Source organism: Zootoca vivipara, chromosome 3, assembly GCF_965207765.1.
Source record: "Zootoca vivipara chromosome 3, rZooViv2.hap1.1, whole genome shotgun sequence".
Lineage (NCBI taxonomy): Eukaryota > Metazoa > Chordata > Lepidosauria > Squamata > Lacertidae > Zootoca > Zootoca vivipara.
This window is the reverse complement of record NC_142586.1, coordinates 56,360,060-56,373,340: the sequence shown is the minus strand read 5'-3', so window position 1 is coordinate 56,373,340 and position 13,281 is coordinate 56,360,060. Positions and strand designations below refer to the sequence as shown.

The 13,281-nt window shown below is 40.8% G+C and overlaps 1 protein-coding gene across 4 annotated transcripts in view; it reads right to left on the bottom strand.

Moving 5' to 3' along the window:
* Positions 1–696: 696 nt before the first annotated feature.
* AKAP7 (A-kinase anchoring protein 7) overlaps positions 697–13,281 on the bottom strand; it is an 83,054-nt gene continuing 70,469 nt past the window's right edge. The window contains exon 8 of one of the 4 annotated variants that reach the window (XM_035109002.3): positions 697–3,156. In XM_035109002.3, coding sequence (XP_034964893.2) covers positions 2,951–3,156 — 206 coding nt within the window. In that variant the 3' untranslated portion in view covers positions 697–2,950. The remainder of the gene's footprint in view (positions 3,157–13,281) is intronic. The other 3 variants (XM_060272681.2, XM_088666155.1, XM_088666156.1) reach the window with 3 other exon arrangements.

The window sequence follows — 13,281 nt, the reverse complement described above, 5'->3', positions numbered from 1 at the left end:
TATGTATGCAGCTGGACAGAAATCACAGGAAATGTCATGTAAGCAGGCATCTCTCTGCATCAAGGATGGCATGAAGATTCTGAGATGGCTGCAGCTTGCTTAGAAGCCATCAGAATGCAAATCAAAGCCAACAGACTGCCACACACCCAGTGCAAATCCCAGTCACCTGGTCAGTCTGGAACCTAAATCTGTTGCCCCAAACACCCCTAATTTCATTGTGCCTTGAATAACAATATTTAGAAGATGCAAGGATGAGCAACTAGCAACCAGAATGCACATTCAAAATATGAGTGACAAGAACAAAAGAAACATTAAATTATCTAAAGCTCTGCTTCCTTCTTTGACTGCTTGGTTATGAAAGTGAGAGGAAGTGAGTTAGAGGGTCACTGGTTGTGGGCAGATAGTACTATTTAGCATGATATGGATCTTTTCCAGAAGTATAATAATCAGAACAGATTTTCTTTGTCAACTATGGTAATTAGCATTAAAGATCGGTGTAGGTTGCTTAATCTTGTTAAGAGCAGAAACCTGCCAGTGTTCAGAGTTGATAAGTAAAATATTCAGACGTATCTAATTAATAAAACTGTGAAGCTTAACATAGGACTTTTTAACACTGTCTGAAACTTCAGAGAACTGATTTGTACAGAAAAGCAGTCATTTTTCCCTTTGGAAAAAAATTAAGCATACTTCATGAAGTGATTATATAAAAGATCATCCTGTTTTGTGGCTTCACAATAAATATTGAGACTGTTTAAACAATCTTGTTTTGCATGTAAACAACAGCAGAAATTATATTTCAATATCTATACATATGATTTCAAATTCTGGCTTGTTAAAAAAGTAGACATTGCCAAAACAAATTGCCAAAACACATACATAAAAGGCAGTATAATATAAAATGATTTCCTTAGATAATTTAAAATCATCTTTTAAAATCTGTTGGTTGATTTGGTTTAAAATGTGACTTCATGGCTATTGAAATGGTCTATTAAAGAACAAGGAATAATGGGCTTAAACCCAAAGACATATATGGAGAGATGGCATAATAAGATGCTAAGTACTTTCGAATCTTACTCATTTCTACACAAGAACATATTTAACTGGTTATGGCAATCTCTGGAACATTAAAGTACTTAATTTTGGCTGGGTTGAATCCTTTCCCCCGCCTTTTAAACCTCTGACTTGCTGATTCTGGGTATCTGATGGATGCAAATTGCATAGTATTGTCTATGCAGAATCAACACACAAGACCAGCCTAAGCCAATAAATAATAAAGTAATAATAATGTTTTAGCTGTTTCTATTTTAGTTGCAAGCTACCTTAAGTTCAATCAGAGGAAAAGAAGGGATATAATAATCCATGTGGGACCTTCTTTTTTGCTTCTCTCTTGTTTCGTTCCTGCAAAAGTAATAATCCAGGCACTACTTCCTGCACTTCCAAATTTGTACTAAAATGCTGAAGCCTGGCTAGTGCAAGAAGCTGCCACATATGCATATGTACTGTGCCACCAGTAGGAGCATAGGATGGGCCTAAACATGTCACAAACCATGACATTGCCCAAGCAATGCTGGGACATTGTGCTGGATTTCCATTCACTTGTAAATATGCCAGAACAAATTGTAAAAATTAGGATGTCAATTATGTACACTGTTACTGAAGAAAAACAATGCTTAGAATAGATTCCCCCTCCTCTTGGGATCACATAAAATGTAGGATCACTTAGAACAGGCTTCCTCAACCTCGGCCCTCCAGATGTTTTGAGACTACAATTCACATCATCCCTGACCACTGGTCCTGCTAGCTAGGGATCATGGGAGTTGTAAGCCAAAAACATCTGGAGGGCTGAGGTTGAGGAAGCCTAACTTAGAATTTCTCTCTCTCACTGAAATTCTATGTATATCTTTTTGATATCGTTTCATACAGACTGCTGCCCCACCTCTCAAACAAAACAACACAAATTTGGTAAACAAATACTATTCATTTAAAAATGAAGTTGTAGGGTTTCACGAAACAGTAATTTATAGTTAAGAGACTGAAGGTGCAGGATTGGTGAAACAGTCACGGACAAGTCCTTTTCCAAGCAGTTCCTTGTGCATTTTCATACGAATCTCTGGACTTGACAAAAGCGCCTTTATCTGATTCAGTTTGGACAACAGGGGCAACTGTTCTCTGTGCAAGGCTTCCTTTATTACATCTGCTTCATGGCTCTTCCCTAGAGAGGAGGAAAATGATACGTTTTTGCATATGAGTAATTGTTGCCTGAAATGTTATGGAACGAATAAAAAGAGATGCCATCGATTGAAAAAAACACAAGTTTGCCCTTATGTATCTTTTAAATATATATAAAAGGTTATGTTTAGTCGAAAATATAATTTAAGGGTGCAAATGCTACTTAAAAATGAAGGATAGTGATACAATATTCATGAACAATTCCCATTCTATTGGGTAACAGTAGCTATGATTAATATTAGTAGTGACAATTCCATTCAACACAATGTTTTCTTTTGTACTTCAAGTAAACAGTTGTCCAGTTCTGCAAAACAAAAATTAATGGCATTGTTTCCAGTTTGGCTACACCATCTTCCATTGGCCATTTGTTTTGTATCCACAGGGCACACAAAGAAAGCAGTGGAGATTCATTTTTTTTCCTGCAGCTGAGAACACAACGAAGCTGGCACTTTAGTAGTCAGATCTCTCCATCCTTCTGGCCCTCTCTGTCTTTCCTTCTTTCCCAGCATTCAGTAGTTTGTTTTTTATTCTTATCAGCCTTGATATTTGTTATCATGAAGCTCTGTAAATTAGCATCCCTCTGTTCAGATGAGGTGCCTGATAACAGACAATCACAAATCACAACTCAAGTCAGCCAGGATAGCTCAGCAGAGCTGATCCAGGGAGCAGAGTCGTGGGTATTTGTAGCTGAATCATGCCTTCTTGGCCTCCTTCAAAGCACTCATTTTCTATTGTCATTCTCACTTTCCTTGCTATTGCCAATGGCTGCCTCCTCAGCTTTCATTGGGCTTTCAAAATCAGTCAGTCTGTTTTTGTTTTGGGTTTCTTCTAGGTACTGCTGCACCGCCTTGAGGACTGCATTCTCCACCAGCCTTTTGCTGAGGCTCAGCAATTCCGCATCATCTGGCTCTGGCCCTTTCTTTTCACCTACATACCACAACAGACAAAAATCAGTAAACCTGTGCAGGTGGGGAAATGGCATGCAGTACACACCTATTGGGACTAGCTGCTCAGCCTCACCTAGTCGTGATGTGCAAGCTCACCCAAAGCCATCTGAATGTCTCTGTTTACTTTCAACTCCATGAAGTCCCTCTAAATGGAAGCATGAAGAGGCTGCTTTCTCTCCTTTGTTTTTCTGTGCCCTGACCTTTCATGAATCCTAGTTGTTTTGTTTGCCTGTTTTGCTCTTAGATTCCTCCCAGGTCCAAATTCTATCCAAATCCCAGTTTACTCCTTGAAACAGCAGCACATAAAACTATAAATCTTGGTCTGGTGAATAATCTGGGAACAGTTGATGCTGCGGTATTGCTGAAGGTAAGAGGGTGTGGCCCTGATCAGTACGCCATAAAGAAACTATAATAAATACTTTTAAAAACCCACAACCAGCAAAATCTATTACGTTCTAGTGTGAATACATTTCTACAAATAATATATAAACTGAACTGGCAACTAAAAATCCCAGAGTTCTTATCAGATATTCATATTTCTTTCATATTAAATCCATAAATCAATGACATCATACATAAAACACCCTATTAGCTTTCCAGTATTTATTTTCTCACCAAACTGTATCTTACACATTAAAAAATTGAGAAGTCTGTTGAGCACAGTGAATTCAAACTTGGCTATGAAACTAAGAATACCGTCTGTGTATTTATGTTTTTCATTTTAAAAGGGGACATTGGCTTTGCTTTTTGGTTGCTGTATTGCTAATGTGTTCAAAATCTCAGTTAAATGTATCTATTGTGGAGGACCAAAGACTGCCTCTCTAAACCCTGGAGTGAGAGACAGAAGAAACAGAGTGTAATATGGCAACGACAAGGTATATAAAAGGATGCTACAAAAGACTAAAGAACAGAACAAACTTTGCTTCCATTGTGCATTTCTTATTACAACAATCTGAACTCAAAATGGCTGCTTCCCTAGGTTTCAATTCTCTAGTGTTCCCTAAAACAGCTTCCTTGTGTCACCCACACTTTGGTTTCTACTGTCCTTACAAGGGGTTATTATATCCAATGCTGTCCTTCCATTTATGAAAGGCTCTTGGATCCTGCAGAGGCTTCCATGATCAGAACAGGAGTAGAGCCAATTTTCACCTATTCCCCCTTTTCTTCTTTGTGCAGCCTCACATGCTCCACGCTAAGCTGTTCTACAGGATCCCTCTACCCTCTGGAGCAGAGCTGGGATACAAGAACTGTTGGAGAAAGGGGAATCAATGAAATAGCTCTCCTCTTACAGCCGGAGCTGGATCAAAGACCCTTCTGTGAATACAAGGACATTGTTAAAATACACCCCAAGAAGTTCATGTACAGCCACTGGAGTGTGTGCTATATTCCTCTGATTAGACAGAGCAACTATCAATAGTAAAGTGATGCTGCAGCAAGAGAAATTGGTACCGGTAGAGCAAGATGAGGACAGCACAGCAGGAGTTTGTGAATAACAGTTAATTTTGCCAGAGCTGGCACTTGCCCCACACAAATTGTTGAATGCCAGATTCCATGGTTAATAGAAAGGTTATCAACTGTAAACACACGTTTTAATGCATGAACAAGGCTTTAAGGGTACTGGCTTTCTGGTATATCATTAGCTCTGGAGTGTTTGCCACACTTCTTTAAAACTACGGCAATATAAGCCAAGTTAGTAGCAAGCAGGTCCCAACTTAAAATGCATTCACCCAATTCCAACATTATGCTTCTGTTTGGTAAACAAAATATGCATGTTTTTACCACAAAAATCAAGATGCTTATTAGTAGGCAAAATAAGCATGGCAAGCCAGGGCGACCTTTGCAACAGCATCTTCTCAGAGTCATTGTGTGTTCTTTGTGTCTTTGTGTGCAAAAGCCACATAAAGCTATCTCATTATGATACAACAATATACACCCCAGGGCACATGATACCACAGAACTGTAAAGTTCAAAACAAGAAAGGACAAGACATGTAGCCTGTAGTCTGTCAACATTTTGAAGAAGAGTCTTGCTGTTAAAACATTCCTATGACTCATCCTAGAGCAGTAAGCTCAGTTATGCTGTTTTGTGAAACATCAAAAAGTCAGCTTAATTTACTATCATTCTCCCCTCCCATTTTTTTCTTCATTAGGAGCATGTCTGCACCAGCAAAATTTCATCTTATTTTACTAGAATATATATTAAAGTGCCATATGCACTCTAGTCCTGCATCCTGTCATGGCCAGGTTTTGTTGTAGTGAAGTTAGAAATTAAGGAAAGGTACATTTACAAGCAATTCTGAAATTCTATGATAGTTTTTTGTTTGTTCATTTCAACTCTGATCAGACAGGAACAGAAGTAGTCTATGTCCATGGGTGTGCAGTATCATATGAATTGCTCTACGCAATGAAACAGGTAAGAAAACAATGGGAAATTTAACAATTGTCACAGAAGACAAAGCATTAGTGAGCCCACAGACCACTAGATGCACATTCTGCCAATGCAATGTGTCCCTTTTTTAAAGGAGGCTGACCATGTTGACAGGAACATCATACAAAGCCTTCCGTGTGCAGTAAGCAAAGCATGCAGCCTCCAGTACCCAACTTTATGTAGTTGAAATACAGTTTTAAAAAATAATCCAGTCGCACCTTAAAGACCAAATAAGTTTGTTCTGGGTATAAGCTTTCGTGCGCATGCACACTTCTTCACGAAAGCTTATACCCAGAACAAACTTAGTTGGTCTCTAAGGTGCTACTGGACAATTTATTATTTTTAATTTATTTTGACTGTGTCAGAGCAACACGGCTACCTACCTGAACCAACTTTATGTAGTAGAGCATGTAATTTGTGTGTAAATTGACCCCAAGGTAAGAAAAACAACATGAGTTTTCTTGATATTTTACTGTATATCAGCATATTGTTCTATTCGCCATGTGTTAGCCAAAGGTTCAAAATGGGTTTCCTACAATCCAAACAAACATACACAGTACATATGACCATCTGAATAGAAAAAAAGAGTACTATGATCTGATGAAGACTATCTCCCCATGAAAAGATTATGGCAGCTGGAAATCATACCACAAAAACTCAATCATGATTTGATTCATAAAACTCCAAATTTCCTGTTTGTTTGAGCCCTCTAATGCCTTTTCACCAAGTTGGCTTGAATCTACATCCTTTGCAAAGGAGTTCAGCACAATATGAGGAAGCAAATATAATAAAACTCCAAGCGAGGAATGAACTGGAGAAATGAGCTTGGTGATCGTTCTTTCTTTGACTTGCAACTCTGCTGATATTTAAGCAGAGCAAATAGCCACATTGACAGAAGCGTCTCCCTACTTAAATTTGCAAATGCAACAAGAATAATTGGTAATGTAGTACCAAGAACATAGGTTTAGAGCCCCGCCAATCCAGAATTCTCTGCCTTATCAGATGAAAATAGCAGCCTGAACCTAAAATGAGTATGTCAAGCATCTTTTGTTAGTGATTGGTCAGAATGAGATTTCCCCCCCTAAGTTGCTAACTAACAATACAAACAGCATATTGGAGAGACTATGGCATTAAAATGCAGAGGATCCACACGATCAGTCACTGTGCAGGAGGTGGGATGACAATGTCCCATGCTCTTGGCTGTCTTGCTGGTGCTGTTTGCTGGAATTGGGGTGGACTGGGGCAGTGTGACAGTGTAGGTAGGGGAAGCCCTGGGTTGAGGTAGCGATGAGTTCAGATGCACTGGGTAGGACAGCACAATAGCAGTGCCCCACCTCATGTGCCACAACTGTGTGTGTGTGTGTATCCTTTTTAATTTGTGAAGGAACTAAAAAAAATTTCTCCCAATAAACATCAACCATTTGCCAGCTCCAGGCATGGAGGAAAGAGTCATATGAATAACAGTGCAGTTGATAAAGCAAAAGTGAAACTTCTTGGTGCATTACTGCACTGCATTAGAAGGGAAGCAAGATCCATTAAAAATGGCCAGCATTTTACTTGATTTCAACATCAGTGTTTAGTCTTGATAACCAGGAACAAAAGAGAGAGGGTTCCTTCCTGTATAGCAATGTGGTAAAGGGAATTGCAATGGACACAGCTTTTCCTAGGGCAGAGGTTTCTGAACTACAACTGCCATCATCCCTGGCCATTGGCCATGCTGGCTAGGGCTGATGGGAATTGGAGTATTGAAACATCTGAAGGGCTACAGGTCAACCACTCCTGCCCTAGAGGGATGAGGAAACCTGCACCTGTTGACACTCCAGCTTCTAAACATCCATTAACAGTACAGGAACTCCATATTCCTTTGTGTTCAGTCATATGCAGTGCAGTCCTATAAATCCCACTGAGAACAATACAGTATGAGTTATCACAAAGAAAGTGTGCTTCAGACTGTTGCCACCTCAGCTTCTCTCTCTAGGCCTAGTTGCCCTGAGACTGCAGAACTGAAAGGAAGCACAGTCTGGCTCCATCCATCAGCCAGCGGATCAAGGGCTGATGTGTTGTGTGCATTTTTAAAGGAAGAAAGGCCCACATGTCCAGACCAGGTGATACTGTTGAGGTTATATAACTGTGAGAACTGGTGTTTGAATTTGCTTGCTTTTATCTTCCCTCCCCATTTCTTTTCCCTTTTGTATCATATCTATTTGATGGTAAATCTGGAGGCAGGTGCAATATTTATCTTGCCATCTCTGCACAGCATCTAGGAAGTTTTAAATGCATTATAAGTGAATAGTAATAAGAAGATTACTCTAGCCATGTCCTCGTTCTTACACTAGTCTTGATCACCTAGTGAAGAAACAGTCCTAGGGTGGGATATTAAACAGACAAAATTTGCAAACCTATTATGTCTCAAACGGCCTTGGAAATAGATGTTCCACAAAGAGGATTCTTGCCCAGAAAATACGTATGCAAAGAGCCTGTTTTCCTTTTCTATCTGAATTGCATTGGAATGGCCTTTTGTATACAATGATAAGGGGAAATAATGAATGAAAACCTTGAGAGATACAATAACTGGGGGCGGGGGGGACACTTTCAAAGCAGTTTAAAAAACCCAGCAACACATCACTCTCATACAATGGCCTTGAAATGCTTATAAATCATAAATAGGCTAAATGTTTTAAACAGACAGTAGAAAAGCAACATAGTACGGTAGGATTAAAAGAATTCTATGTACTATAACAGTTGGAATAATCCCTTTTTCTCTCTGCACTTTTCTTTCTCTTCTATTTTCTCAAGCTATATCAGCATACAAAATGGCACTGCCACACTCCATCTACTGCCCACCTTCACAGTTTGTCACCTTTGGCCATAAAGAACTCCAGTTTCTAGCACTAAAGGAAACACTACTGCAAAGCACATGCCAAGAGTCAGTATAAGAAAAGCTACATGATTGGATTGGACCAAAGGTCCATCTAACTGGACACTTGTAGCGAGCATGATGGAGATAGCCATGTACTGTTGTTTGTCTCCCCCATGGCTATATGCCCCCAAACTGTGGCAGAATGTAGAGCAGCCCTTTGCCTGCATGATGCCCTCCAGATGTTTTAGACTACAATTACCATTAGCTCCAGCTAGCTACATGGAGACACCAGGTTGGTGAAGACTCATACAGAAGACCCATTGTTGACTATCATGTCTCACAACCATGACAGGCCTATTGTCCCTGAATTTGCTAATCCTTTTTTTAAAGGCATCTATTGTATTGGCCATCACAATACTGAACATACTAATAATCAATTCTAATGCTTTCTAAGGAGTGGGAATAGTGTTGCTTGATTATTCTTCCTACACAATTCATAGTTGTGTTCAGTTATAATGCTTCCACAGTTACAAAGCCCCAACAACTTCTTGTCTACTTGTATGTTTATCTTACATTTTCATACCACCCTTCATTGATGAGGTTCAAGGTTGGTGTGTATCAATAAAATCATATAAAAACAATACAGTGAAATACAACTCATATATAATAATAATAATAAACTGCACACAACTTTAAGACACAGCAGGAAAGGCTGCATTACCATTTCTCTATTCCATACAAATCCAACTGTGCGATATCAGCTAACAATCCTTCATCATAACCTTTCTTCAAAAGCCTGCTAGAAGAGATGTATCTTAACCTGTTTCCTAAAATAATATAATTAAAAGTGCATGTGGACCTCAGTGGGGATGGAATTCTACAGGCATGGGGCCACCACTGAAAAGGTCCATCTTATTAGATATACGTAAGGGTATTACGTATATAATTATGCAGGTGGCCATGTGGGTTAAACCACAGAGCCTAGGGCTTGTCGATCAGAAGGTCGGCGGTTCAAATCCCCGCGACGGGTGAGCTCCTGTTGCTCGGTCCCAGCTCCTGCCAACCTAGCAGTTCGAAAGCATGTCAAAGTACAAGTAGATAAATAGGTACCGCTTTAGCGGGAAGGTAAATGGCGTTTCCGTGCACTGCTCTGGTTCGCCAGAAGCGGCTTTGTCATGCTGGCCACATGACCTGGAAGCTGTACGCTGGCTCCCTCGGCCAATAATGCGAGATGAGCGCCGCAACCCCAGAGTCGGTCACGACTGGACCTAATGGTCAGGGGTCCCTTTACCTTTACCTTTAAGGGTATTATATTTGCCATTATCTGTTTCTTGCTTCCTCCCCTGCCTTGTTGTGGTATATTAAGCAGATGTTTTCAGTGGAGATCTCATCTGTATATATTGTGAAGGTAAGTTATATATTTTCTACCCCAACATGCATACAGTACTTTCTGAATATTGAATATATTTGATAGAATATATTGAATATAGTCTTCATTTCTATAGCCTTGTCAATCAGTTCAAAGAAATTCTTTTCACATTCTGTATGTCTACTTGGATTCTTACCATGCTGTATAACTGATTGACATATTCTAACTTTGCTAACTTTGGAAACTGAATGCAGATTTCCAAAAAACAGCAAGGAGAGACAAGAGGGTCTTCTTAAATGAGCAATGCAAAGAAATAGAGGAAAACAACAGAATGGGGAAAACCAGAGATCTGTTCAAGAAAATTGGAGATATGAAAGGAACATTTCGTACAAAGATTACCATAATCAAGGACAAAAGTGGTAAGGACCTAACAGAAGCAGAAGACATCAAGAAGAGGTGGCAAGAATACACAGAGGAATTATACCAGAAAGATATGGAGGTCTCGTACACCCCAGGTAGTGTGGTTGCTGACCTTGAGCCAGACATCTTGGAGAGTGAAGTCAAATGGGCCTTAGAAAGCACTGCTAATAACAAGGCCAGTGGAAGTGATGATATTCCAGCTGAACTATTTAAAATTTTAAAAGATGATGCTGTTAAGGTGCTACACCCAATATGCCAGCAAGTTTGGAAAACTCAGCAATGGCCAGAGGATTGGAGAAGATCAGTCTACATCCCAATTCCAAAGAAGGGCAGTGCCAAAGAATGCTCCAACTACCGCACAATTGCGCTCATTTCACACGCTAGCAAGGTTATGCTTAAAATTCTACAAGGCAGGCTTAGGCAGTATGTGGACCGAGAACTCCCAGAAGTGCAAGCTGGATTTCGAAAGGGCAGAGGAACCAGAGACCAAATAGCAAACATGCGCTGGATTATGGAGAAAGCTAGAGAGTTCCAGAAAAACGTCTACTTCTGCTTCATCGACTATGCAAAAGCCTTTGACTGTGTCGACCACAGCAAACTATGGCAAGTTCTTAAAGAAATGGGAGTGCCTGATCACCTCATCTGTCTCCTGAGAAATCTCTATGTGGGACAAGAAGCTACAGTTAGAACTGGATATGGAACAACTGATTGGTTCAAAATTGGGAAAGGAGTACGACAAGGTTGTATATTGTCTCCCTGCTTATTTAACTTATATGCAGAATTCATCATGCGAAAGGCTGGACTAGATGAAACCCAAGCCGGAATTAAGATTGCCGGAAGAAATATCAACAACCTCAGATATGCAGATGACACAACCTTGATGGCAGAAAGCGAGGAGGAATTAAAGAACCTTTTAATGAGGGTGAAAGAGGAGAGCGCAAAATATGGTCTGAAGCTCAACATCAAAAAAACCAAGATCATGGCCACTGGTCCCATCACCTCCTGGCAAATAGAAGGGGAAGAAATGGAGGCAGTGAGAGATTTTACTTTCTTGGGCTCCTTGATCACTGCAGATGGTGACAGCAGTCACGAAATTAAAAGACGCCTGTTTCTTGGGAGAAAAGCGATGACAAACCTAGACAGCATCTTAAAAAGCAGAGACATCACCTTGCCGACAAAGGTCCGTATAGTTAAAGCTATGGTTTTCCCAGTAGTGATGTATGGAAGTGAGAGCTGGACCATAAAGAAGGCTGATCGCCAAAGAATTGATGCTTTTGAATTATGGTGCTGGAGGAGACTCTTGAGAGTCCCATGGACTGCAAGAAGATCAAACCTATCCATTCTTCAGGAAATCAGCCCTGAGTGCTCCCTGGAAGGACAGATCGTGAAGCTGAGGCTCCAATACTTTGGCCACCTCATGAGAAGAGAGGAATCTTTGGAAAAGACCCTGATGTTGGGAAAGATTGAGGGCACTAGGAGAAGGGGACGACAGAGGAAAAGATGGTTGGACAGTGTTCTCGAAGCTACGAACATGAGTTTGACCAAACTGCAGGAGGCAGTGCAAGACAGGAGTGCCTGGCGTGCTATGGTCCATGGGGTCACGAAGAGTCGGACACGACTAAACGACTAAACAACAACAACTTTGCTAACTGAGGGTTCACCTGTGACTCCAGGTTGGTTATGAACAAGTTCAAAAGCACCAGTTCTACTACAGATTATTTTCAAGATCACACTGTATTCCATTGCCTTCTTTCACTTGTAGATAATTTAATAGCAATTAAAAGCTTTTGTTTCTGAATAGAAGATAAAAAGAATTGTTTTTGTGTGTGCATACTGCTGACAAGCACTCTTATTCAGGCCTACGGCCTGCTCAGGCCTCTTTAAAACAGGGGTCGGCAAAGTTTCTCTTACCTGGTCCAGATCTGTCCCACGGAGATCCCTCCGTGGGCTACATTGCACGTGCGCCTGCAATTTCCGGCACCGCAGAAGCGAGTCCCTACGCTGCGCTGCGCCAGTTTAGCACAGTGCACAAGTGGGCAGCTTGGTTCGGGGGCAGCTCGTAGGCTGGTCAAACGACCTCATGCATGCACTGTGTCCAAAATGTCCACAGCGCCAGAAGTCGCTTCGACGCATGTACGGAAGTGCATAGAAGCGACTTCGGATGCCGCTGTGCCCATTTCCAAAATGTCTGCAGCGCCAGAAGTCGCTTCTATGCATGTCCGGAAGTGCGTAGAAGCGACTTCTGGCGCTGCAGACATTTTGGAAATGGGCACAGCGGCATTGGAATTCACTTCTATGCATGTCCGGAAGTGTGTAGAAGTGACTTCTGGCACTGCGGATATTTTGGAAATGGGCACAGCGGCATCGGAATTTGCTTCTACGCATGTCCAGAAGTGCGTAGAAGCGACTTCTGGCACTGCAGACATCTTGGAAATGGGCACAGCGGCACCGGAAGTCGCCTCTACGCATGTCCGGAAGTGCGTAGAAGCGACTTCTGGCGCTGCGGACATTTTGGAAATGGGCACAGCGGCACCGGAAGTCGCTTCTACGCATGTCTGGAAATTGTAGGCTAAATCAAATAAATGAAAATTTGAGAGAAATGTTAAATAAGCCAATATTATTAGAAGTGTATGAGACAATAGGGAAACTCAAACCAGGAAAATCCCCAGGCACAGATGGCCTCACTAACCAACATTATAAAATATTCAAAGAAGAGCTTGAAGAGATTTATGTAAAACTGGCAAATAAAATATTACAGGAAGAAACCCTCCCCAAATCGTGGCAAGATGCTTTTATAACCTTTATCCCGAAAGGAGACAAAAACAATGACCAAGTCGATAATTTCAGACCGATCTCTCTATTGAATGCAGATTATAAGATTTTTGCGGGAATATTGGCAAATAGGCTGAAAAATGTGTTAAACAGAATAATTGGAGCTGACCAATAAGGATTTCTCCCAAAAAGAAAAATGAGTAATAATGTCAGAATTTTATTGGTTTTAATTGAGTACCTTGATTGGAATCCTGGCC